We start from the raw sequence: 27822 nt of genomic DNA, 5'->3' as shown, positions 1-27822 counted from the left end.
CTAAAAACGCCTTACTATACATGGTCGATTTTTTGGTCTAAAAACGCCTTACTTTTCATGGTCATTTTTTTCCGACTAAAAACGCCTTACTATACATGGTCGTTTTTTGGGGGCTAAAAATGCCTTACTCTACGTGGTCATTTTTTGTCTGCTAAAAAGGCCTTACTTTATATGGTCGTTTTTTTTCCAGCTAAAAACACATTTCTATACATGGATGTTTTTTGGGGGCTAAAAGCGCCTTACTGTACATGGTCGATTTTTTGAGGCTGAAAACGCCTTACTTTCCATGGTCATTTTTTGGGCTAAAAATGCCTTACTATACATGGTCGTTTTTTGGGGGCTAAAAATGCCTTACTCTACGTGGTCATTTTTTGTCTGCTAAAAAGGCCTTACTTTATATGGTCGTTTTTTTTCCAGCTAAAAACACATTTCTATACATGGATGTTTTTTGGGGGCTAAAAACGCCTTACGATACATGGTCATTTTTTTCGGCAAAAATGCATTACTATACACTGTCATTTTTTTCTGTTAAAAACGCCTTACTATACATGGTCATTTTTTGGCCTAAAAACGCCTTACTATATAAATGGTCGTTTTTTTCCGGCTTAAAAACGCCTTACTACACATGGTTGTTTTTTTGAGGCTAAAAGCGCCTTCCTATATACATGGTCGTTTTTTTGGGCAAAAATGCCTTACTATACATGGTCGTTTTTTGGGGGCTAAAAACGCCTTACTATACATGGTCGATTTTTTGGTCTAAAAACGCCTTACTTTTCATGGTCATTTTTTTCCGGCTAAAAACGCCTGACTATACATGTTTTTTTTAGAATCACCACCATTCTAGTAGAGTCGCAACAAAGTCATTGAGAAGCAAGCAACCTGATGGCCAACTGGTCAGTACGTTGGATTCCCAACACAAAGGTGCAGGGTTCGAGTCCAACGCTGGCCTGTGTGGCACTTGTGTGTTCTGATGGTTACTTGAACATCAAGAGACATTTTGCTCGAACATTGGCCTTCAGAGTAGTATATCACAGAACAAACCCGTGGTGTACTTGGGACTCCGTGGCCAAGTGGTTAGTGCGTAAGCTTCCCAGCGCAGAGGTGCAGGATTCAATTCCAGCTCTTGCTTACCTGTGTGGCATTTGCATGTTCAGATGGTTACCTGATTACCAAGAGATGCTTTGGTCAGGTTAAAAACAAAAAAAAAAAAAAACCTTACGAATACATGCAAGTCTTTTTTTTTTTTTTATGTTTGAAAATACATGCTCGTTTTAAAAAAAAAAAAAAAAAAAAAAAAACCTATACATGGTCGTTTTTTTCGGCGAAAAACGCCATGGTCATTTTTTCGGCAAAAAATTGGCTTACTATACATGGTCGTTCTTCGGGGCTGAAAACGCCATACTATAAAATGGTCATTTTTTTCTGTAAAAAAAAACGCTTAAATGCTAAAAAAGTCTTGTGAAACATGGTCGTTTTTTTGGGGTGAAAAACGCCCTACTATACATGGTCATTTTTTTTTTCAGCTAAAAAAAAACACCTTACTCACATGGTGTTTTTTTTTTTTTTTTTTTTTTTTTGATGAATCACCATTAAGTGCGTATGTCTGATAATATGAGTCAATCATGCATTTATATGGGTTTGCCTTCCAATGGAAACCAAAAGTACGAGATGGCCTGGTGACAAAAATGAGTTTGACATGCCAGGCCGAGGGACTCAACAAGTAGTCACACCCTATTGGCATGGTAACAAAAGCATTTGCATCAAACAGGATTAGCTCCGCTGAAAAGAGACTCATTTCAGTTCAAGTCACAGCAGAGGATTTTGCAAACATAGTGTTCCACGCGTGAGGTTTCTTTCATTTTAATTTGAAGAGCAAACTTGTGTATTCAAGCTAACATGCTCCTTTTTACATTGTTTGTAGTGACTTGCAGAACTGGAATCGGTTTACGTCAATTGGCTCTTTTATTTTTTCACTCGCTGCTTACTTACAGACCCTCAGATCAGGCTAAAAGGCTGAATGAAGAGTTCCGATGAGTTCGAAAACATTCCCCAACACGGCGGTAGTAATAATCGCTAATTAAGCCGTGCGGGGTAGAAAACAACTTTGAACATTATCTGTTTTTTAACATGAAAGTCTGTGCAATCTGTCATTAGGAAATGCACAGATAAAGGCACTTGAACAGTCCAGCAAGACTCCTTACAAAGTCTGCCAGTAACTAACTCCCTTTGGGTACAAGCCGCGTATCTCGTAGCCAAATGACTTTGATTGGCAGATGCAACTCAATGAAAGCAGAGTGGCATTTTGGATAACACTAATCTAAAAGTTGTATCCACGGAACATACAAGATAATTCGACTATCTGCATATTCAGCTGCGCCTATACTGTTCTTCTTTTACCGGTGATGAAAGGCCAAAGTTCTGCAAGGAAAGAAATGCCTTTACAGTTCCATTAACCATTCTGCACCTTGTCCTGCGGATTCCACCATCTTGGTGAGCATACTAATTGGTAGTTTTCATCCCCTTGGCAAAGTATGGTCATGTGTTTTTTTGGGGGGATCAGAAGGCGCACCATCTTTTCATGTGTAGATTTCAATCCCAACAAGATCATCTGAAGACAAAAAGGTGAAAATATGTCTCGAAAACCCGCAAACCACTTCAAGTGAGATGGATTTTTCCACCCGGCATCGAGCAAGTCCTTCTCATCTCCACATCTTCACTGCTAATGGTCATCTTGTAAATCTCTGCCATACATTTTATCATGCGAGACCTCTGCAAATATTAGATTTGTGAGCATCGAAAGAATGTAATGGGTTTTTTTTTTGTTTTTGTTTTTGCTTCTTCAGCTTTTTTATGTTTTGATACTAGTGATACAGAACAGGAAATTGGACTTCAAGTGATGAACCAGTGGCTTAGGGCTACAAATGCTTTACAGTACATGACTTGTCCTGGCTGTGTGGTACAATATGGCTTAATCAACAATGCTTTGGTAATAAGGCAACCCATTTTTTTTTTTTTTTATGTAATCCTAACCCTGACATTGGAAATAAAGGAAAGCAGCACCGACTGACTTTTCATCGTGTTTTATGAAAACTACACGGGTAGTTGGTTGTTTGTGCAAAGATAGAACATTTTGAAAGGTCACTCGAATAGGTCAGTCATCTGCTCAGCTCAGTTCATCCCATTGTTATTGTCGTTATGACATTGTATTCAAAGCGGTGTCGCCGTCGTAAAAGCTAGCCAAAGGGTGCTCATTTGCATCTCGGTGACGAAGGCGGCTCCAGCTGCCAGAACACTTTGTGAATTGCACGACAGATGACCATCGACACTTTATACGTGAGTCATGGTGATATGCTTCAATTGTGCAGAGATGTACTAAAAGCATCGAGACTCGATCGGCTATGGGCGGACTGGTCAGGTGACGAGCGGACAGTGCGAACGTTGGACAATGTCGTGTCCGCTGGTAGGGGTGGCTTCGGTTAAGAGAAATCTTCGTGTGTGACAATGATTACATAGCATGTGTGCTTACCTTGCATTTCAGTCTTTTTTTAACCCATTTTTCTTTCCCGCTACATCAATCACATGTGCCAAATCAATTTTTTTTTTTTTTTTTTGTGCTGTGTGCTGCACACAGTTGCAGTGCGCTAAGAGGGTGAGAGTGGTGCGCAATTGCTCACACGCGCAGTTTAGAGGTAAGTTGACCACAGCTTCAGAGTTTTCTTTTCATCCATCCATCCATTTTCTGATCCGCTTATCCTCACAAGAGTCGCGGGGCGTGCTGGAGCCTATCCCAGCTGTCTTCGGGCAGTAGACGGGGGGCACCCTGAACCGGTTGCCAGCCAATCGCAGGGCACACAGAGACTAACAACCATCCACACTCACATTCACACCGAGGGACAATTTGGAGTGTTCCATTAACCTGCCATGCATGTTTTTGGAATGTGGGAGGAAACCGGAGTACCTGGAGAAAACCCACACAGGCACAGGGAGAACATGTAAACTCCACACAGGAAGCCCGGAGCTGGAATCGAACCCTGAACCTCTGCACTGTGAGGCTGACGTGCTAACCAGTCGATCACCGGGCCACCCTTTTCTTATCATTAAAACCATAATTTAAAATTAAACCAAACAGCAGCAGGTGTTTATTGAAATCATACGTTTGATGCCAAGGGTCCCGAAGCCCCACGTTCTGTACATACCAGACATTATCTGTGAATGCATCTGGAAGCAATAGGCCCTGAGGTAAGAGTTTTCAGGACAAGCTGGGGTAAAAGTGTGGATTTAAATAAATGTGCCATACCTTCAAACAATACCCTCTAACTTGCAGGTATCTCTTGGAACAGTGCGTGAGACAAATATTTGCACCTGAGATAACAGAGCCAGGAGTTCAAGTCCCGCACCTCACTGAGCACTGCTGCTTTAGAATTCATTTTCCAGGAGTATGAAAGCAGAATTTAGCGGACACATAGATTATTCAGCACAGGCACTTAAGCCCTGTATCTCAACAACACAGCAAATTGTAAAATGCACTGGAAATATCCCGCAAAGGTTGGAGATATTCCTGAGGCGAATACAACAACCACTTTAAGCCAGCATATGGGTTTTCCCTCGAGTTGCCATTGATAAGGACAGCGAGGCCTCCGAGACGCACAACTTTAAAGCATTATAAAGTCAACATACACTGGAGAAAAAAATTACATAAATATATATTGTTGACAACATAACTAATCTTTTTGTTTCAGCTCTCGTTGTAGAGATGCATTGGCATGAAAATGAAGTTCAATTTCATGTTTGATAAGCTCTTTCGTGAGTATAAGAGATGGCCTTGGATAGGTCACTCCTGGCTGGAAAATATCACCAAAGCGAATGAAGTGCTCAATGCTCACTTGCTCTCCTCCACTCCCACCCAGAGCATTTTCTCCCCTTTCATGCAAATCTTGGAAACGATTTGATACGAGTTACCATAGAGATGATTACAGCAATCTCTGCTATGGAAAAACAAAGAAAAAAATTGCCTCCAAAGCTCATAGATACAATACAAGCATGGAAGATACACTGAGCAAAGATAAACAGACTAGAAAGGGGCTAACATTTCATTTAATGGATGTTTTCTAAGGCGATGGCCATCAAAAACATTCAATACTTGCCGTGAACTTCCAGTTAAATAAAAAGGATTTGTTTTGTGTATTGAGAACAAAAGCACAAAGGAGTCCTTTAAGTGCATGGCAAATTTCTCGGGGAAAAAAACAAAACTAAAAGAAGGCTTTTAACATGGACTGCTCTATTGTATCAGATCAGTCATCACTACTTAAACTCTTGCTATGTAGAGTCGTGACAATAATAAATCATAATAGATGTCATTTATACAGCGCTCCTCAACGTACTCAAAGCACCTTAGTTGTGTGGGAACATCGGCAAAGAAATTGTTCATTTTAAATGAAGCATGTTATGAAATTCATTTTGAGTTTAATTTGTACCCTAAGTGTTCCGTAATTCATGATCCTTGCATAGAATTTTGGGTATCCCATCATAATAATAATAATAATAATAATAATAATAATAATAACAATAATATTGTCATAATACATCTGTGTATATGTTATCCTGGGAACTGTGTAAATTGTGAAAACTGCAAAACATCTCTCTTTAAAAAAAAAAAAAAAAAGACGATGCAACATAGTTTCATAAAAACTAACACACGTGTTATATAGTATCAATATAGTGAACATCTGGTTGTAGAGTCTCACACCCCATCGTTTTGGCAAACACCGGGGTCATGTTTTAGTCTACCTGGTGAAACTAAATCCAATATTTATCCTCCTGTAAATCATCCTTGTTTGCTGCTTTGGCACTGAGCAGCAGTGTTTTGTTGTTAGTTTTGTTTTTTTCCTGAAAACATCTGCCATTTTTGGCAGAAACCCACACTGAGGGCAACAGCGAAACAATAGACTTCAGGAATGAACCGTGATCCTTTATGAAAGGCTTAGGGGAACACTGGGTCAGTAGATACTTTTCTAAAGGTTCATAATATGGAACAACACATCCAGTGATTTTATACAATTCAATTCGTTAAAGCGATTTTGCTGGTTATTTTAGAATTGTGTGTATAATCGGAGTGAGTGGCAACACCAATTAGGGCTAAAAAAAATAAAAATAAAAAAAGGTAATTAAATTAAAAAAGAACTGGCAATCACAAAATGTCACTCAACAGTTATGACACGAGATTTTTTTCCAACACACAAAACAACAATAATCGCACTGATGTGGAAGCTTGTCTTGTAAGGCCGATGGATTAAACGTGCAGTGCAACTGAAAAGGCTTGAGCGTTACCAAATAGATGGTAGTTTCAGTTAAATTACCTAACAGCTAAAAGGAGTCGTAACAGAAATATATATACCGCTAGGTATAAAGTAGAGCGAGTGAGAAGTTTTTTTTGTGTGTACTGTATATGTGTACATAAACATTTATTTTACAAGCTTAGTTAAAAACTAAACTATAAATAACAACTTACTGCATTAAGTGAGAGTCACCAAAGACAAGTCCTTAGGTTTGCTACATTATATTTTTTCCAAGCTTTATGATGTACAGTATTAATACTTTTTCTTTTAACTTCTAGTTACAGGATAACCAACTAAAAATCATACAGAAAAATACATGCACAGTAGCTAAAAACACACACACACACACACACACATATATATATTTTTATATTTATTTATTTATTTATTTATTTATTTATTTATTTTAAACATTTCCAATATTTAAGATTTCACTTACCGGTATTTCTATTCCAAACAATCAAAGGCCATATAGCCTTCAGGATTGTGGTGCGCTTTCTCATGTCACATGATTCGCTATTATGCAAAATGCAATCAGTCATATTATATCCACACAGTAAGTAGAGAAATTAACTATGACTTGAATAACTATCTCTCTTGATGGATGGATGGATGGATGGATGGATGGATGGATGGATGGATGGATGGATAGATAGATAGATAGATAGATAGATAGATAGATAGATAGATAGATAGTTGCCTGAATGAATGAACGGTCCAATGCGTTTTCCTAAACGCACACAGACATATCGCCAGAGAGACGACCAAACAGTCAAGTGAGTTTTACAAACTGGTTATTGCTCGGCTATAGTTCACCTGGAAGCTGTCTGTTCAGAGCGTCTCGTTGGGGTTTCGACAGCAGTCCTTACTGACCCCATTTCAGAGCCTTCCTACCTGTGACCTTTAAATCACTGGAGATTCATCCTCAGCCGTTTCCAACTCGTTGGTGTTATATTGGTACCGTGTCACCACTGGATTTTGCTCTTCCTATCAACTTGCCCCCTGCCACACCAACACTGGTATGAAATGATATTAAAAGGACAAAGACAAAATTGTGTTAAATCTCAGAGCAGTAGACCTCTTGCCTAGGCCTAGCATTTGATGGAAAGCCAGCGAAGGGGGGATAATCTTAAAAAGTGTGCAATAAAGGAAGCAGCAAGAAGACCGCCGCCTGAGAAAACACCACGGGAAGTCATTAGGCAGAAAAAATGGGAAAAAGTTCCTCAGCCTTAAATTGATCAAAAGTACAAGCAAAAATTATGAGCGCCGTGAAGAATTCGCTGACTGCGACCAATATGACAACCAAGCACTTGAGGTAATCATCCTCCTAAGACATCCTTTGTGCAAAATACAAGTTATAGCACCATCAGCGGGTTGCTCTAAAAGGCCTCGGGTGAAATAGACACTGGCTAAAAGGATTCACTCCCACAACAGGAAGCCGGTGTATTAAAAAAGACAAAGTTGAAAGGTTTTTCATCAGAATGTCGTATGGTTCCCTCGTGGGCCGGGGATGTTTTGTTTATCTCCTAATTTGAAAAATTAATGTGCTGTATAATGTGCCTTGTGTTCTACCACATCGACAACGGCTAACAAACTAAAGAGAATTCAAACCACAAAATATACCTCGGCACGTTAAAACTCATCTCTCGGAGGGATTAGGACACACTGCTGACAATCCCAAAGGGGGAGGGGGAGGGGCTATCCTGATGAGGAATCGAGCAACAGCTGGCGGGATGTGATAACTGTGCATGGGAGCCGAACATGGAAGGTATTACTGCAAATAGAGACGCGTGTAAACACATCTCTTTACAGGGAAGAAAAATGCGCTGTCACCCCCGAGGATCAATATTGAAATATGGGATATAATCTTGGATTACTTCCTCTAAAATTACATGGCACAAGATATGAAAAGGCATTAAGATTGAAGAGCTGGGATAAAACAGGGACCGAGATACCGAATACATCTTAGAGTCCGCGGCAGGGGTGTGCAGAGACCTTCGGAGGGGCAGGTGCTCAAAGTTGAAAAGGGGCCACATGGGACAAAATTCTAATTTGTGTCCATTCAATTTATAGTTCCTTACCCAACAGTTGGGGAAGCAAATCAAGAGCTAAAGACGATGTACGGGATAATCATAGTCAGATTGAATTTTCTTTTAGGCTGATAATAAACTACACAGACATTCTCCAAAACCAGAAGAGAATACTATACGGACAATTGCCTGGAAGCACACCAACCAGTGTGGTTTACAGCAAGAGTGGAAAGTTGCTCGGGAAAATTTAAACCACAAATTAGTATTTTGGTCCATGCTTTGTTCTCAGCTTCACAAAACAGGTGAGCCGTGACCGGTCGTTACCTGAGCTCTGAGTCACTGTGATGTCATTTTCAGTTGACAGCAACTCGCAAAATTACCGCCCCTGAGATGATGTATTTTGCTGCTTAATTCATGTTGCACAAATGCAATATTAATCAGAATACTGTGTTCAGGCCAGTAGGGCTGCACAGAAAATATTGTTTAAAAAATAAAAATAAAAAATTGCATTGACTTCCCCTTTAATTGTTTCAATGGCAGTAAAAGTGTGTGTATAGGAGGGAAATAAGAAGGGGGATATGTTCGGGGTTGCGACTGCCTGATGTAGCCACTGCTTCTGACCCTTTGCGCAGCAGATGCTGGCCTCCCCTCCACACTTTTATCCATCCACTTATTCAAACGCATAGAACATGATTGATTCCTAAAGTAGTACGGTAGTAGATTGGGGCTTGTTGAGTTACATCACATTTTACCAGTATAAGGCTAGAGAAAGACTTTCACCAATAAGCCCATGCAATCTATGTATATATGTACGCACGCACACGCACACCGGTATATATGTATATACAGTATGCATACATTGATTTGCACGAGGTTTTGTTGTAGACATTACAGGGAGTCAACGTGTTTCTTGCAAATCTCCCATCTCGTGAAAATTCATTGCTCAATTGCCTCCTCGGTACTTCTTTAAATGTGCCTTATTGGAAGGCAGAAATGAAGAGGGTAATTATGCAAATGATTGCCTTCACTGCAGATTTGACATAACTAACTATACTGCATCGTGCATGTTCCTGCTCTCTTCAATGAGAGTGACACTAATGTTTGGAGTCAACCTATCTCTTCCTTTGATAGCTGGCGTATCTTACAGCACACAAGTACACGTTCCTGAAGAAGAAACCAATTCTACAGATGATTGAGAGCAAAAAGGAAGCGGCTGTACTCTTCGATGCCTATACATCGCCGGCTCTGTCCTCATTCTTGCCCTCAATTCCCAAAGCAATCTCAAGTCAGTGGTTCTATTAAAACAACACAGCCTCATGCAAATTGCCACTGTCAAGCCTCTTGGTTTTATTTCTTGTCCTGAAAACAACTCGATGCTTTAATGGAGACCGCGTCGTGGAAACTTTGCACCACCGGGTAGGATCAATGATATCTACGAAACAATCTGACAATGGTTCGTTGGCCCACATCCATGTAAAATGAGGATAAAGTGACAATGAATGGATGAACACTTAATTGAGAGTGGGTGTAAACAAAGCATGTAATTACAGCTAAGGGCAACAAATCTAAGCTCACCTATGCAGCTTTCCAGTCTACGTGTTTTGCTGCCGGAAATTAATTATCCTAATTGGCAGGTGGCAGCATGCGCCATTGTTTGCTATTGCAGCTAGCAACTGTTAATGACCCACCACACACGCCGAGTTTGCTTCTACTCATCCATGATGGGGGGGGGGGGGGGGGGGGGGGGGGGGGGGAGACAACACTTCTCTTAACCTCACTTCTATCTCATTTGTTTAAACTGAAAACCTTTTAGAGCAGTATGACTCATTTAACCGGTTGCCGTTTTGTTCTCTCAGCACCATTCAATAACGCATCACGTTCATTGGCTGTTATGTACTGGCTGTTTGCATGCAACAGCATTAAAAAAAATAAAAATAAGAAGAATACTACTCCTGATCTTGTTATCAAATACATGCTATTTCAAATGCTAAAGTTTGCTGCTTTTCTACCGGTCTCGTGTCACATGGTTTATTTTTCAGTTTCGCTCACGTTAGGATCCATTATGGATATCGATCGTCATGGAAGCGTGTGTATGCGACTGCGTGCATGTGTGTGAAATAGTCGATCATGGGAGGGTGGCTGATTGAGAAGTAGATCTTGGGTCAAAAAAGGATGGACAATCCTGCAGGAGTTCACTCTTTGAGTACTCCCTGGTACAGAGTACAGATACCTGTGGAGCTTTTGATATGAGGAATTTAATGTAGCACAATGACAAAAAATAAAATAAAATATTGGGAACAGACCTTTCAGATGATGGTTAGCCAAAGTGTCAAACTGCTGCAGCATTGTGCCAACTACTGCCAAGGAGGATTTGCTGAATGTCAATTTTTTTTTGCCTTAAGTATCAGTGGCTGGTATCTGCAACCACCATGAGTAAAATAAGGCCGGTATCGGGCATATATTGATACCGGTATCGGTACTCGCCCATCCCTATCAGCTCGTGTCAACGGAGCGGAATTCAATGCCAGTGCCCGATCAAAAATTATGCCACAATGTGTGTGTTCAATGGAATACCAAACAAATAGTCTAAAATCCTGTAAAGTAGTGCGAAGCTGTGCTTAAAGCAGCTGAACACCACCAAATGTTAATACTGTATTGCGCTTTACAATAAACAGTGGGAACCATTCCTCGCAGCCTCTCAACTTAAACGTGAGACCTTCTAAGATTTTAGAGAACTACAGCAGGCCTGGAGCTCCACTGTCAGTCATTATGTTAATTTGCTGTGGCAGATTAAAAAGTAAGCAAAAGAAATACATTGTAAATAGTTTCACACTGCATGCACAGACTAATCTGTCCTAGTTACTGTGAGGCTAAATAAGAAATAAGCTGAAGATGCTTTATTATATGTATGCTACATTACGTTCTTTAGTTCATTTGAAAAGATTTTGCATGAGCAAAACAGCAGACAAGTTATCTTACCTCTGTATTTTCTCCATTTTGTCTTCCTTTCTCCAGTGTGCAGTATTAGTGATGCGTTTATCCTATAAGCTGGTTCTACAGAGTTCTTTGTTTTCCTTAATTAGAAGGCAAAGCGCCCTATTTGCATTTTAGTTACGTGTTTTTTTTCTCATTAGACTAATGGCTTAACATTGAAAAATGAATAATAATTTTTGTCAACAGGGTTGAGGGCTGTGTGGACAGACAATTTAGAAGCTTATTGTTGATAGCTCGCCGCCGTCTGTTTGGCTGCATGGCATATGCAAAACTTGACTTGACGGTGGGTGGCGGAAGGCGATGGATGGAACATGTTAACTTTTGTTGTTGATACGCATGCGTGAGTCGATAGGTGGCCGCGAGTGGGATTCCGCCCCTCAGCCTCTCCATTTTACCTGTCACTGCTCACTGGCCACCACTACCACAAATTGCCAGTACAGCTACACCATACAACCAATGTAATACAAATCACAGTAATACGCTATGAGCTGATTTTTTTTTTTTTTTTCAATACATAAGGGTAACCCGTGTCCAAAAAAAAAATGCTCTTTACAAGTGAACAAATGTATTTGAAATGAAAATTAACAGCCAACTAAGTGGAAATGATTATAAAGTAGTGTTTGTATCTATTGCACATATTGATACACATTGGAAGTATACTAATCCTGTAGTTTTAATTTGCTGCTCCCACCCATCAAATTTTGAATAGTGAATAGAAGTACAAAATACTAAAACATGCAGTTTCTGAGTACATTTACTTGTCCTGAGACCAAATAAAAAAAAAAAACTGAGCAAAGTAAGCTTGGAAATAGTTTTTTAAAACACCATATACAATTGGAGTGCTCCAGAAAGTGACATTTTTCTCTTGCCCCCCACCTCTTCAATCACCAAATTCAATCTCAAATAACACTGTTAAAATTTTAATAGCATTTTGGGGGTATTTTTTGTTTGATTGCTGTCTCTAACTGCAAGAACATTGGTTTTAATATCTCAAATTATAATTATACAAACATTGGTTTTAATACTTCAAATCATAATTATTACACGTGGAACGTGTGTCAAACAACATGCACGTAACCCTGTTATCATGATAACCTTTTTAGCCTGGTAGAAGAAAGCAGTGAATCACATGATATGCTGGACTTCACCTGAAACTATTTTCCAAAAGAATGGATAGAGCAAAGGTATGTCCTCTCTTCTATTATCATATTTTAATAAATATTTTGTCTTGATTGAATGACTTATGCAACCCTGTCATGCATATGATCAGAATACGATTTTTTTTCCTTTACTTATTTACATAAATAAGTAATTACTTACGGTACTTATGGTCAGGAGTAAGAGCAAGCTAAACAATGAGCGTCTACTCCTTAGAGAAAGTTAACATGTGCAACCTTGTTATGTTAAAATTTAGCCTTGACATGAGCCAGACACAGAAATGCAAAAAAAAGTCATGATTAAACTGGAACTGGTTCTAAAATGTGTTACTGGCATAAAGCGGCACGGGCTGTGATAATTCCAACGCCAACGGCAAATGACAGCAACCACGTTCAAAACAAACAAATAAACAAAAAAACTAATTGGGAGTCCAAGACAGCATCCGTAGCACTGATGACTCACATAAAACAAGGGAAGCAGCATGATGGTGAGACAGATTTCTTATTCAGGTGGGCAGCTGTTTACAAATGATGGGATACACTTCTTACAACAGGCGCAGTCAACCAAAAGTGACAACGGCAGGCTTCGCTCAGCTTTAACATCATGTGGAGGAAGGGAAAGAAAACCTGCCAAGCTTTGACATGGTATGTAATGGCCTCTTTAAAATAACAGCAAGACTCTTTCGTTCTCTTTCTTTCTTTTTGTGCAAGATCCTGGCAGAATTACAATATAAACACTGAACGTGTGCTCATGGTAGCTGAGATAAATCAGGGTAAGAGAATGGGGGCATATGCACATCCAGAATCCGGTTGCTCGTCTTGGAGGTCACAGATCTTCCCAAAGTGCTCACAGCATCTTCCTCTTCTCAAACTCCTGAAGACAAGACGGGAAGGAGAAAAGCAACAGGGAGTGAAGTGACACAGACAGAAGGGAATTATTTATTTGTGTTGATATCTCCCGGCTCTTTTGAAAGAGGGGAAACAGGCTGCGAAAGCAGAAGAGAGCCTGTTTATAGATTCCCTAGAGTGGACCTCACATGCCTGCCGGTTCACGACCAAGTTGCTGCTGTGAAATCTACTCACGTTCCGTGATTGATCGGGACAGCTCGCGCCGGCGATAATCTAATAGATGTGAGACTACGATTGCTTTGTATGTAAAAATTGGACCACGGGACTATAAATGAGAAGCATTATGTTTGTTCATTTATTTTTTTTAATCTAGCTATTTACATATTCAATTTCAGACCTATAACACAAAAAAGTAGGATGGTAGATTATGCCCTTCCCTTGAAAACTTCTCTTCCATGGGATGGTGGGCAGTAATTTAATGCAAATGCCATTTATCAGGTCCGCAGAACACACAAGGACTCACTGCAGGGTCCATTCCAATGAGTCTTGGGAGAGACCTAAAAGGTATACAGTACTGCCACCCCGAGGAGACTTTGGGTCAATGTTTCAAATGCCTTCAAATCCTTTAAAGCCTTTTGCTGTTCTGGGAATGGGCAAATGAATTAAGAAACCTTTTGGCGGGTCAACATGGGAGTTGTGCTTGATTGCAAGCAGCTGCTTCAGCAAGGAGTCAGTAGGGCCCAGTCATGTGGGACGAGGCGTTCAAAGAAATAACAGTATAATGGCATGGAAGGAAAAAAAGGAATAAGAGATAAGGAAAGATGGTTGTGTTTGCACACAGATTAGTCGGGAGTAAAACCACAATGTTTGTGAAATGCGGGAGAGGGACTTTGACAGGAGATCGACATCTAACAAGTGAAGGGGTAAAAAAAATGAGGAGATGGAGGATGCCAGTCAAAAAGTGATGCCAGACAATGTCTTTAATTGAAACGGCAGCGAGAGCAAGAAAATATGCCAGGACGGAAGTGCAACACATTGAAACGAGTGCGATGGCAAGCGCTCGGCCCACCTGTGCCAGAAAGCGTGACGCAAAGTGCATCAGACTCAATTTCATGTAGCAAAATTGACCCGAGCAAGAGTGCGTGTACGAGTTTGTAAACAAAAGTTGTAATTATTCTTGCCTATTAATGACATCGTCAGATGAACACATTTTCTGATATCGCCTCCCTGCACCAGAGGCGTTGCTCATTCCAGTGGCTATCACAGTAAATAATGCATATTTGAATGAGTTTCAAACGATGTCATCCACAAAGAGCTTGGGAAATATGAAAATGAATGGTCGAAATTTGAGAAGTTTAGACAAACATCTAAATTACTGCTACGTACTGCGGCACAAATTCAAATCTCATCATTGAAAACCTATCATATGCATATTCTTTTTTTATTGTTCCTTTCATGAAAGTAGGGTGTACAATAGAAAATGATGTTTGTTCTATGTTCATTACTCATCCTTATGTCCATCTGTGAAATACAAGAGGCAAACGTGAAAATGACACTATACCACAGAGCCATGGAAACGCTGAAAACCGTGAAAACACGCCCCGTGCGTGTTTTCTATCTAGCCCTACTTTACCATAATAGCTGGTGCTTTGAAGCATTTGTGCAGATCATCTCCAGCCAAGTGTACACTTAATGAGACACTAGTTAGTCCAACATAGTCAACTTTCATGGTAATGTCTTCATTCATTTCACAAAGGTAGAACTTGAATCGTAATGAAACTGCGCAGTGTGTCAAACTGATTGTTGATTTATCATGTCCTGAAGCACTAATAGGCTACAACCAGAAGAGGTACGCACTGCTATGTTTGAAAAGTGACAATTAAGGGCGTAATTAAGAATGAATTATCCCAAAAGGGCAATTACAAAAATGCCAAATAACCAGCACTAGACAAAGCAATTTGTCGGAATGTGTGTAGTGCATCACAAGTCATTACAATGTAGATTACACGATGAGAAAAGCAAGGGGAAAAATTCCATTACCATATTTAAAGGCCTGCAAAATATACATTTAGTGGCCTGTATTGATGTTCACTATGATGATGAATTTTGTATCAGAGTGCCTCTTAATGTAAGACAAGTGTGTCTTATTCTACACTTACATCGAGAGTATCTTCCAGGATTTTAGGGGAGCATAGCGCCTCCTCATATCTTTGAACAACTTCCATTACAGTGGTCTATGAGAGGGGGGGGCAAAATGTGCAACCACATTGCGCGTTTTTCACTATTACACTCAATGATAATGAATTAAACTGAGGAGAGAGAAAAAAAGTGTGTGTGAGTGTGTGCAAATCAATATCTGCATATGGAAGAGCCAGCAGTGGTAATGAAAGTGTAAGATGACGAATGAGTGTAATACATGTATTCCACATGTTATATATCCTTTTAACAACGCTTCTCCTGAGATGTGCTGAAATAAAGACAGCAGACCTAACTCACCCACTGTCAAACGTGCATATATTACATTCTAACCTTCTTTATGGTATATTAAATTTTCCAGCTCATACTTTGTACTAATAGATGATACAGTCTCGGTTCCAAGTAAATCTACAAAGGAGCATTTTGTATCATTTTGATTTTTGCTTCGATGTATTAAACTGTATTGGTCTTAGACAGCTTACTGAAAAAGTTTTGCCAATACCATTTCATTCTTAAAAAAGCTTACATCTTCAAGTTGAACATATACGGTTCTCCCCCGAAATGAAACTACTAATGAATATAATCCGTATAATAATCTGTTTTTCCCACTGAAGAAAAAGAAAAAAAAAAAAGTTATTTAGCCCCTATTCAAGGAAAGTGACAGTATACAACTATGACTTATTCGTAAATATAACAGCTTCTATCCACCCCCCTTTTGCCTCCTTTGATTACTTTCAAGAAAAAAATTAAGATACACCCTAACGTTTTCGAATACTTTTAAAACAAAATTTGAATTTTATCCGCGTGGACTCATGCACTCCATAAAAAGAAGGGTTTGTATTTTTCAGAAAAGACTCACCTTGAACATTGTGCTGCCCAGCTGGGCGGGGGACATGCTGACCACAACTCCAGCTGACTGCAGGGCAGCAATTTTCTCTTTGGCGCCTCCTTTTCCACCAGCAATGATCGCACCGGCATGGCCCATCCTTCGCCCGGGAGGAGCAGTAAGCCCAGCGATGAAGGACACCACGGGCTTGGCGTTCGCACCCTGGACACGTCAGCAAAGGGAGAAATAAGGAAAATAAGAGAAGGTGAAAAGACCCACTAAAAAGGATAATTAGCTCATCTCCGAGGGCGAGGACTTTTACAAACCGTCCTAATGGTGTGGTCATAGACAGCACAGAAAGAAATATAGGAGAGAGGGAGTGTGCATATATCAGAGCAATTTGTTTTCTGCACCTGCATTTTATTCATTCATTACAAATTAAACAACCCGTGTCCTCCCATTACAGAGCCCTGATGATAAGAGTCTTATCTGAGCAGCCGTCTCTGTCTCAGCCCGCATTATTAAAACAAAGGGTCAATCAAGCAGTTTAATTGCATGGGTTGGTGGATGACCAGATAGGGGCCAAGGCGCCTGCCATCTCAAATCATCTAGCTTCTGAGATGGTAATTAGTCATGCAGCGGCCACTGATTAGCTCAGCGCCTGTCTGTCTATACTGCTTGCTCCTTGATGGATGTTGCGCTCAACAGTTTAGATCATTTCCAAGGTGAGGAACACTAATATTTCATCCATGGCAATAACACCGTAGCTGGAAAGAGGGACAGCGTGCACGTGCGAGTACTCAAAATACGATTCATATCAGACTTGAAACACATGCGAAGCCCCACACGGCATAGAAATTCAAAGAAAACCAAAGCATCCTGGTGTGGGTCATTTGATGTCTTGCAAGCTCTGGTTTAGATCCTCCGATTGAATGTAAAATACCTCTATACAATGGAAGATTACTATTTTGCTGCTAAATCCGCCGAATGTGCAGATTCTGCAACGGCCTTGTTTCGCACACTTTCTTTGCTCTTTCCCTTGAATGGTTTCCATTGCCTGGCTTTAGCTGTCCATGCACGGCAAACATGAAATGCCGTTTGTAACTGGCCGGCCTTAACATTTAAGGAAAAGGGTAGAAATAACGTTTGCAACTGCCTAAGCGGTAAATGCAGTCGCGAGCGCTGCAAATCTATATAGTTGATTTTGCGCTTCACATCTTAAATGCTCAAATAGACTGACATGATAACGATATAACAATCAGCCCGTATAGCTGAGGCCCATTGCATCATTGGACAGGAATCTTGCATGCTTGTCATTCTTCGTACTTTTTTTTTCCCAGACAGCTTTCAAACAATCAATTGTTTAGAGGATCATCCGGCTGAGGCGGCGAGGAAGTACTAACATTGCTACAATACGTCGTCTAAGGAATATAATGACTCACAGATGGCGAATAATTCATGGATAGGCGGTAGCGAGAACAGGGTGCATGGGGCTGAGCATCTTGTCACAAAAGACACAATCTGCTTTTATTATTTTCTGTCAAATCCCGTGCTGAAAAACTAACCGCGCTCGCAGTTCCCGTAAGTCAAGTGTTCTTTGTATGATGCAATTGAATTACTCGATTAGTGTGCCACCCTGGACACCACAAGTTCATACCTTTAGAAAGGAGTTACATACCAACAATACCTTTCCCTTTTTGGAGCTTTCTCCTGCAGTAAGTAGTTCAGTGGGAGTGGTTTATTCAATAAACAAGATTAAAAAGTGCGACTAATACCCCAAATATGACTTGATGAAATACTGACATGGTTGTATCCACATTGCACGCCTGGCATTTATCTAGCAAAGTCGTGGTGCAGCTCCCATTAGTATGCGATGTTGTTTCCTCAAAATTACAAAAGGTTTTATGTAAGCTTGAGGGAGACAAGCTGGGCGAAAAGTCATGAAGCTGAAATGGGATGAAAGAAGTAGCACTAAACCTTCATGGAAGCTTGGGCGAAAGATACTCAAGCAAATTATCATACGCTTATCCTGTGTAAGACCTTATTTCTGGATTTGGGAATCCAGCAAAACCCCAGCAATGCTTGGCAGACCTTTGATACAAGTGGTTTTTAATACCATATCATGTTGGCAAGCGTGGCTGAAATTGATATCCAGTGAACCTTGAAACATGCCCTTCATTATAAAATCTGACAGCAGAGCCAAGAGGAGGGTACACGGTTGTTTTCTTGGATTTTACACAATTATGGTATCGACACATTAACTCTATCTCCGGCCATTTAAAATCGATGAACAATGAAACTTTGTTTCCCCTGACGTGACAAAAAAGTATGAGCCATAAATATTGTTGATTTGACAGAAAGTGTAGTCTGCATTCTGTGGCTCTGGTGCAAAATGCCGAGATTCAAATGCTCTACAAGTATATTTTGAACATGGAAAAGGGTGGTCTTGAATGATAGTTGACTGATTTCAAAACCATCAATTTGTTGTGTACAAGTAATAATACAATGACACGATTAAACATTTATTCGGTTCCACTGTCGTAATGGCCCTCAAAAACTTAACTCCAAAGTGGCCCGCAAAAAATGAGTTTGACACCCCAGACCTAATACCACTTAATTGTTCAGAAAAACGCTGTAATTTATTATTATTAACTTACACCAATACAAATATTATATCATGGTTTATCTATCTAGGTCAATGATTCATAATGATGGCATGACAAGGAAATATTTTTCCAATTGACGGCACAAGCGTGACCAGTTATATGATATGCGTAATGGTTCAACCAAACGAGCAGATTTCACACATGAAGTAATTTTTTTGTCATATTTGTTAGGTGGTGTGTAGATTTTATAAAAATGTGCTTCGGCTCAAGAGGTTGGGAAGCACTGATCGAGTCATCTGACAAACATTAAGAAAACCCACTTGAACTTTTAAAATGAACCTTGATTATAAGTTACATAAAACACACACACACACACACACACACACACACACACACACACACACACACACACACACACACACGTAAAGTTCTAAAACTGCAACTGATCAATTTCTGGCCACACAGTTCAAAAGGTGACTCACTACATTAAGCTGTATAGGTATGACGTAACCTCTATATAAATGTGTGTGTTTCAGGGTGAATGTTGAAAACTGAAAAACTAGAAGGCTGGAATTAATTCTTGCTGATTAATTACTTGTTTGTGTTCAACTCACAGACTCTTATATGTAATTTCTGACTTTTTGTTGTGGTCTCTTTAAAATAAGCCGAGGAGTAATTTTCTTTTGTTGTAAAAATGTTGACTTGGAGTTTTGCACTTGTTATTAAGTACAACACTTTCTGTGCCATGTTCTACACGTTTGGCTTTCAGTGCAGGCTATGTTACCTACTCTCTTGCTTGCTTCATTTGAACTGTGCCGCACTGTCAACACTTTGGGTGACAGGCTGTGCTGGTTGTTGTTTGTACTTATTTTGGGGAGGGAGAGAGGGAGGGAGAAAGAGCGAGACGGAGAGAAGTTATTCCCCTGAGACGCTTGCAGGAGATTTGCATGCATTAAGAGTTACTGAGGGTAAATCAAATCAATTTCTCAGCTTCAGCGCACCATATACACACTAAAGAAAGAGAAACAAAACACACACATGCAAGAAGGAGCAAAAGCGCGGGTCTTGCCTGGATTTAAAAACGTCTATTACAGTTTCTTGCTGCACAAGCGAATCATCTCGCTGCTCTATACGGCCACAAAAGACGTGTTGCTCAACAACACGGTACATTTGCGAAACATGCCCCCTGAGTAGAAAGCTCAAACACCCATCTGCCATTCCTCATTTTGATCACGTTAATCGCATAGACTTTGCAGACAAAAGAGGGGGAGGCCCGAAGCTGCGACCTAGAAGAAACACTGCCAGAGATCACACTGTGTTGTTGACTTAGGCTTTGCTGTATGCCATATTTGCAGGATGTACCTTGTACTGCGACTGTTAAAGAAGGGGAAGCAAGACAGCAGGTGAGTAAATAAGTCGGTGTCCCTTACCGAGTTGTGTTGTTTAAGATACTCTGCTGCATTCTCCTCTGCATTGCCCCCGATCTCCCCAATCAGGATTATGCCCTCCGTCTTGGGATCCCGCAGGAACACCTCCAAGCAATCGATGAAGTTCGTACCGTTGAACGGATCCCCGCCAATACCTTTGCAGGAGACAAAGCAAATGTGTGTCGTGTACCCGTGGCTCTCTCAGGGGCACTCGTGTGAATATTTGAGGACCACATGGCAGCACAGCCAGAGAACCAAATGCAAATCAGGCGCAACGAACTTTAAGCCTCATACGGTCTGATCATCACAGGAGCAGCGGGCTCTTTCACGGCTCCTTCATTGGGGATTTGTGAAAACAATTCAGCACAGCCGGAATGGCTTCTGGTGAGCAAACGAAATATTAATAGATGGATTTACTTTGAGCATCATTTTTTGTGTATTCTACATCTCAAGTGTATTTCTTTATTCTGCCTCATCAGGCTGTGTGCCGACTACTACGTTTAGCGACTTCCCAGAGCAGTGAGACCTCCTTACCTTTCGCACACTACGGTACTTTTCATTTCAATTCAGTGTGGACTGAAGATTATAAACTCTTGGTTCCCAATATTGCTTTTGAACTCCTTCTCGTTTTTATGATTTTAGGGTCCGCTTTTTTGTCTACGAGATGATGTTTACTTCACTTTAACAATTACCATCTTACAAGTCTTTCCAGGTATTGCTGAGGGAATTATCTGCCCCTTTCAGAGCTAAATGTTAAAATTTCAAGACTTGGACTGGGTACTTTTTAAGTAGGGCAAACAGTTTTATAACATCAATCTGAAATGGCGGGTGGGGTCAGAGTTGAACAAACAATGAGGGGGACTGTCACTGAAGATCCTACATGATATTAATGAGCTACAAAGGGAGATGAAAAGAGAAACCCTCAAGAAATAGATCTGTATTTCTCGAAACGGCCAGCAGGATTTCAATCACCCAGAGAACGTTTACTAGTTAATTTAGGCTGCTGGCATAAAGTCTTTTTCAAACAATGAAGATCATGCCAGGACGTGGTCAAATCCAAGCTAGCAATGGAGACATTCAGGAGAAGGTGACTGTTTTCCCTTAGAAAAACAGTGAACAGGACTTTTGTGGTACAGAATAATTTGTTCCACCACACTTTATCTTTAATGTTTGATTTCCCCTCCATAAACGGCCACTACAACCATGAGAGCCATCAAGCACTTTCTAAGAGTATTTCCACTGTAAGATTACATCTCCAGAAGCCCCTTCACAGGCAAATATCGTTAAAAAAAAATAGCCACCGACTTTAAGAAGAAAAAGTTATGAATAATAATCAAACAGAAACACATTAACAGCAAAACAAATGACAGTCATATTAAATATTGTACCAACCGTAATTTGCTGCAGACCCGCAGGTCAAAGTCAGACTTTAAAGACTTTGTCGCAGAACCACCAATAAACCATTTTAATAAACTCTACGGCATTCAACTCCACTGCAGCAGCGGCCTTTATGAAGTCAGACTGGAGGACACACTATAATTAAAATGTCAAAATCATAATGAACCCAAGTTGTTTTTGGGTGTCTGACTTGACCGCCATTATTGGTTGGGAGATGATTTGGCCATAAGATTTGGGTTGTATAAAATAACAAATGTTTCATGAGAGTAAATAATAGGTGCGTTGTCAAGAAATGACCGCGCTTGCCATGATGGGCAATTGATCCTGACACACTCAATCAATCTGGATAATATTCAGAGAGCACAAATAATATGAACCAAACATGGAAGGGTTCATGATTGACTTAACTGTTAATTTCTTAGCACGGAGGGGTGATTTGCCAAAACACATCCGCATATTTCATTGAGCAGAGCATTACAAGAGTATTTTGGGGAACAAATGATGGCAAATATCACTGTGATCTTACCAATGCAGAGGGACTGGCCAAGACCAACTTGTGTAGTTTGGTGCACGGCCTCGTATGTCAGAGTTCCTGACCTAGACACAATACCTGTCAAGACAGCGATCAAAGATGTTAGAATGGTTTATAATGAGGAGGGGGGAGAGGTGGATATAGCTCCAACATAGATAGCAATTTGGTAATGACAATTTACATGCGGAAATGGTTGAAATAACACTTCATTTAATTAGAGTACAATCAATTTGAAATTAAAATTGAAGTCTGGAAAACTTACCAATCCTTCCTTTTTTGTGAATGTGGCCAGGCATGATCCCTATCTTGCACTCCCCAGGCTAAAAAATAAACAGTGTGGACAGTTTCAATCAAACATGTGAAAGACAAAACAGAAGAAAATAAATAAATGCATAAAAAACAATCTGCAAACGATTACTTAGAAATCCTCTGTGTTGTTTCACCGGATGATGCGTTTAATCGGAAGACTCTGTGTGCATTCAGCCTCGTGAACGCTCCCAAATACACGATGTGCTTACATTAATGACTCCTGGGCAGTTCGGGCCAATGAGACGAGTGGTGCTCTGGCGCAGGAGTCTGTGTTTCACTTTGACCATGTCCTGCTGGGGGATGCCCTCAGTGATGCACACCACCAGGGGAATCTCAGCATCAATGGCCTCAATGATGGCAGCTGCAGCAAATGGAGGCGGCACATATATCACGGTGGCATCAGCTCCTGTGCCTTCCTTCGCCTGAGGTAAGAAATAAAGGCGTCGATTTAAAATGGCAACTGTGAAATTGTTAAACACTGCCATCTAATGTCTACTTAGAGAAACACACACACACACACACACACACACACACACACACACACACACACACAGATTTCCAAAATTCAGGTTTTACTTTTGCAAAATTGCATGAAAGTTTTAACTTGTGCTGAACAAATTCAGACTGACCTCCTTGACTGAATTGAAGACAGGCAGGTCAAGATGAGTCTTGCCCCCCTTGCCAGGAGACACGCCTCCAACTAACTGCGATCCATAGTCGAGAGACTGTTGGCTGTGAAATGTCCCCTTGGTGGAAAGAGAAGTCAGTGTGTGAATGAGTGTGAGATGGGCATAACTCGCTACTGCATTTTTTTTCACTCAGAGAAATGATTCACAGGAGACAAGATGCGTCATCCACCATCATCTGCCGTCTTTCACCAGCGCTATATTAAAGGTTACAAAAGAGAATCAAATTGCTTCTATGGACAAAGACGCTGGTACAAATGCTCATTTAGAAGGAAATGAAATCATTTCATCAGAAAAATAATGACATGGCTGAGGTTTAATCGCTTCCCTAAACAGAGGGGAAGAGTGATGACAAAACGTGCAAAATAATACACATTCTGTGACTGCATGTCCTGTGCATTAAACATTAAAGTTTGGCTTTCTAGACTTAAAATTAAACCTGACACACACACACACACACACACACACACACACACACAATTTCAATCCATTTTTCATGGCAAGAACATGAAAAATGCAAATGGGAAACCTTGATGCCAGAATCGAACCCTGAACCTCTGAACTGTGAGGCAGATGTGCTTTGACAAGTATTTAGTTTATTTCTCCTCATAGAATACAAAAATAGATTTTTTTTGTTGTTTTACTCCCGTATTTTTTTTAAGCAACTTGCAAAAACAGAGAACATAACATAGTAGTTTTTTTTTTCCTTTCCAGATAAATTGGGTATTTTGGATTTGTTTTTTCTTGGCATCATGATCCATTATAAATCAACATTTTAACAGTTCAACGTTATGACAAAATGAACCATCAAACTGTATGGATCAAAGCGTAAGACCACACTCTTTTCAGCTATGCACTTGATCCATGTTGAGCTGTACTTGCAAGGTAAGGCCACCTTGGAAGTTCATACCTCGGTTTGGTACAGGCACATGTTGATAAAATGACTGCTGGTGCACTGTAAATATGGGCATCATGTCTTTGGCAATGCTCAGCACAATATTTGTGCTCACTTGAAAGTGGGTGGCTTCAAGCAAACAGTTTTGCCAATTTGGCTTAACGATAATGCCGCTATCATGATTGAAAAGTTATTAAATTAGACTGAAATACCAGTCAAGCACATTATTAACACCGTTACTATGACCGGTTAGCAAACATTCACTTAAAACTGCTGATTTGCATCCAAACTATAATAGACTAACTGTATGAGAAGTCCAGTTTTTAACTATCATTATTATTATTATTACTCAAAAGGAGGTAAATTGTTGAAGTGTGTCTGCAAATATTACCAGGGTGCTTTTATTACGCAACATAAAAATGGGATGACTTGAGATTTTTTTTTTTATTTTGCCATTGCGAATTAGTTCACAAAGCAACATTGATTTTCAGCTCAAATCCTATCAGTCATTTGTCTGTTAATTACCACTGAGGATGCTGAGACAACGTAGTGTGGCAAAGGGTCACACTGTATAAGAAGATAAATTAATGACATTCGAGTGCAGATTACAACTTTTTTATTAAGAGGTATTAGAAGCTATGAATCAGCAGCTCCATTCAAATGTAATGTACACCTCCTCTCTGCTAGCTTTGTTGGTCCCCCCCGCCCCCACCACCACAATTATTGCAAATTGGACAATAAATTTGAAGAATGGCTCGCTTATCAAGCTAGAACACAAAATGTATTCTCAACACCCCCGGCTTCATTTCTCATCCTTTTCTAATTACCTCAAGTGTTCATTGGACCCATTTTATTATGTTGAGGGCAAAATGGTGTTTGAAAAATGGCATGTGGCCAAGCACAAATGGGGATATAAATCTGCAAAGATCACATTTCTGGACTGTCAAACACGTTTGTCAAGTTTTGTTATTCTCCTTGAGCGCACATGTTCAGAGTGTATATTTTAAGTTTTTCTTCCCAAGTGCTTTTTATTGGTATTGATTGAAACAAAGACTTGGACAATTGTGGCCTGTTTTCTAGTGAACATGTATTACTTTTACCTCCCCCGCCCAAGTAAAAAAAGTAAGAATAATAATAAAAAATGGTGCAATGTCGTGTAATGCAAGAACAGAAGATCAAAACAGCTAACTGTTAATAAAGATAATTTCCCATTGAAATGCAGAAGTTTAACTGGTTGAATCTTGATTAAAGATGTCGATTTCAAAATAAATGTTCCTATGAGGACAATGGATAGATGGATGGAAATCATTCTGACATGTAATGGAGAGGGAACAAAAGGTGCCTTTTTATAGGTATTTCTAGAATATAGGTGTGTTTATGAACAGGTAACATGAGGTAAGGAAGGGGCTCATTTCATATAATTTAAAACATTGCGAAAATACAATTTAGAAAATGCGCATAATTCTACACACGGTGTTTACAGGATTTGCCCAAACTAACTATCACAAATGTACATCGTCTCTGTAAGTCCTCCTCCAAAGCTCCTTTACCAGCTTCAAAGTATGCCTCTCCTTAAATTCATTGATAAGAAGGTTTCAGTAGATATTTTTACTAACATTGTTGTTACGCTAGATATAGGTTATGAATAAGCCAATAAAGTGTCCCAGTTAGTGACAATCCAGCTTTGAATTTGAATGACAACGACGATGATTTTTATGCTTTTTGGGGCTGGGGTACCTACTTGTATCTTTTTTTAAGTACACTTAATTGGCTGTTGTCATCTTGCACAAAATCTGAAAACAAAATATCTGCAGCGGATACGCCATCATAGCATTGTGTACAAAATCCCCACTGTGTAAACAGTCAGATACTGTACTTGCTTTGTTAGAACACATGTTTGATATTTCATTTTATTATTGAGCAGTCAAAAAAATTGGCACTGTATGTCCCGCAGTCACAATAAGTTCCATTTCTCTTTGCATGATTATCATCAAATTTGCCCTCTCTGCCATAAATTGTTTATTTTTGCGGTGGGTGGAAAAAATCAAAGTCAAAGAACATGCAAAGCACAAGAAACTTGGGGGTTACATCTAACAGTACATTCTAAAATGTCTCCTTTGTGAATGAAGAGTGGTGCAAACACTGTTTGGATGGTAAAAGGGTTGAGGACAAACCTGCTTTCCTGTGAAACCTTGACAGATGACCTTAGTGTTCTTGGTGATGTAGAGGTTCTGTCTTGTTCCTGTATAACAGTGCCTGACGCCACTTTGCTGCACTGAACCGAGACAAAATATAACCCATATTGCAACACATCATTTGCAATTTTCAGTAACATCACTTTTTTTTCAAACACGAATTAAAACGCTGTATTAAGAAATCGTCCTAATTTTGATTACTTGAGAATTGAATGCCATACAATTGACTGGACCGGATTAACTGGTTTAAAGTAAAACAATGTCTGCAAATTCCAACAAGAACGATGTTGTGCGTGCGTGTTATCAGCGCATGTTGGCAGATGCAAGCAGTTTTTTTAAACTCAGTCATGAAAACAAGCCAGTCTTAAGTGACATATGAAGCAGCAGTCGGGCGTATAAAACCAGCACTCAAGACTGAACTTTGGTCTGTGGCACCTCAGGCACACAACTCGTCAATGACAATGTGCAAAGTTCAGTTGCAAACTCGAAAAGGTGATGGGAACGTGAATGTAGGGGTCACAAATTCCCAAAGCAGGCTGCATTGTCTTCGCTTTTAGCTGAAATGTGCAAAACATTAAATACAAAAGTAGCTCAAAGTGTGCATTATGTATTGAGGAAACTAACCTGGTCTGTGAATTCACAGCTGCTTAACAACTGGCAAGAGGTTTAAGTTATGGTCTAGTCGGCGTTAGCATAAACAACCAAGTGCTCTTACAGTGCCTTTACACTCAATTCAAAACGCTAACTTGCCTACTAGCATGCTAACTGTCAGACAACTTTATGTACCACTGCTAGCAAAAGCAACATAAAAGCGCAAACTAAAGAGCTAATACATAACACCCAAACACAGAAATGCAACAATGAAGCAGCGATTCGATAAATGTGTTATGATGAATACTTACAAAGCAGCCTGGCAAATAACCTGCAGTGGGACATATTCGGTCACTCACCAATGACACGGGAGGCTCGGGACCTTAAGCCCAGACATTAGCTGCCTATCAATATCCCCGTTTTTAATTAAAAGAAATTATTGATATGATAATGTACAAATTCACCTTTCTTTTTATGGCATAAACATACAAGCCTTTGGGTATTTTCTAAGACGCTTCATGGACTAAAACGGCTAAACATAAAAAACAAATCATATTTTCAGGCGTAGATTCGGCTTCTTCATCAAACTGGTGCAATATGGGTATTGTAGTTCTTTTTAGACAAATGACGATTATCAAAATCTAACACCGGGGGGCGCAAAAAGAAAGCAAATTGGGCTCGGCTTCTTGTCACGCCGCATTAGTGTTTTGTGAAAACATGTCTAAAATTATTTAAACGTAAATATTAACAATACACAATCTTGGGTCACAGTGAGCTTAAAGCCTACAAAAACCGA

General features: G+C 39.9%; 1 protein-coding gene and 1 long non-coding RNA gene across 2 annotated transcripts; one reads left to right on the top strand and one right to left on the bottom strand.

Annotated features, from left to right (window-relative positions):
• Window positions 1-12999: 12999 nt before the first annotated feature.
• suclg1 (succinate-CoA ligase GDP/ADP-forming subunit alph) lies at window positions 13000-27459 on the bottom strand. The gene is made up of 9 exons (XM_019876773.1): window positions 27338-27459; window positions 26415-26515; window positions 23289-23405; window positions 22869-23081; window positions 22613-22670; window positions 22345-22428; window positions 20424-20575; window positions 16421-16609; window positions 13000-13390 (listed from the first exon to the last, which is right to left on the bottom strand). Exons 1-9 carry the CDS (start codon window positions 27369-27371, stop codon window positions 13364-13366), a joined length of 975 nt encoding a protein of 324 aa, XP_019732332.1. The 5' UTR covers window positions 27372-27459; the 3' UTR covers window positions 13000-13363.
• LOC109519911 (uncharacterized) lies at window positions 20582-21743 on the top strand. Its single transcript, XR_002169053.1, has 2 exons — window positions 20582-20804; window positions 20900-21743. It is a non-coding gene; the product is annotated as an uncharacterized LOC109519911 (long non-coding RNA).
• Window positions 27460-27822: the final 363 nt, after the last annotated feature.

The sequence above is a fragment of the Hippocampus comes genome, unplaced genomic scaffold, assembly GCF_001891065.2.
Source record: "Hippocampus comes isolate QL1 unplaced genomic scaffold, H_comes_QL1_v1.1 scaffold51, whole genome shotgun sequence".
Taxonomy (NCBI): domain Eukaryota; kingdom Metazoa; phylum Chordata; class Actinopteri; order Syngnathiformes; family Syngnathidae; genus Hippocampus; species Hippocampus comes.
The sequence above is the reverse complement of the archived record's forward strand: the minus strand, read 5'-3'. Positions and strand labels throughout refer to the sequence as shown.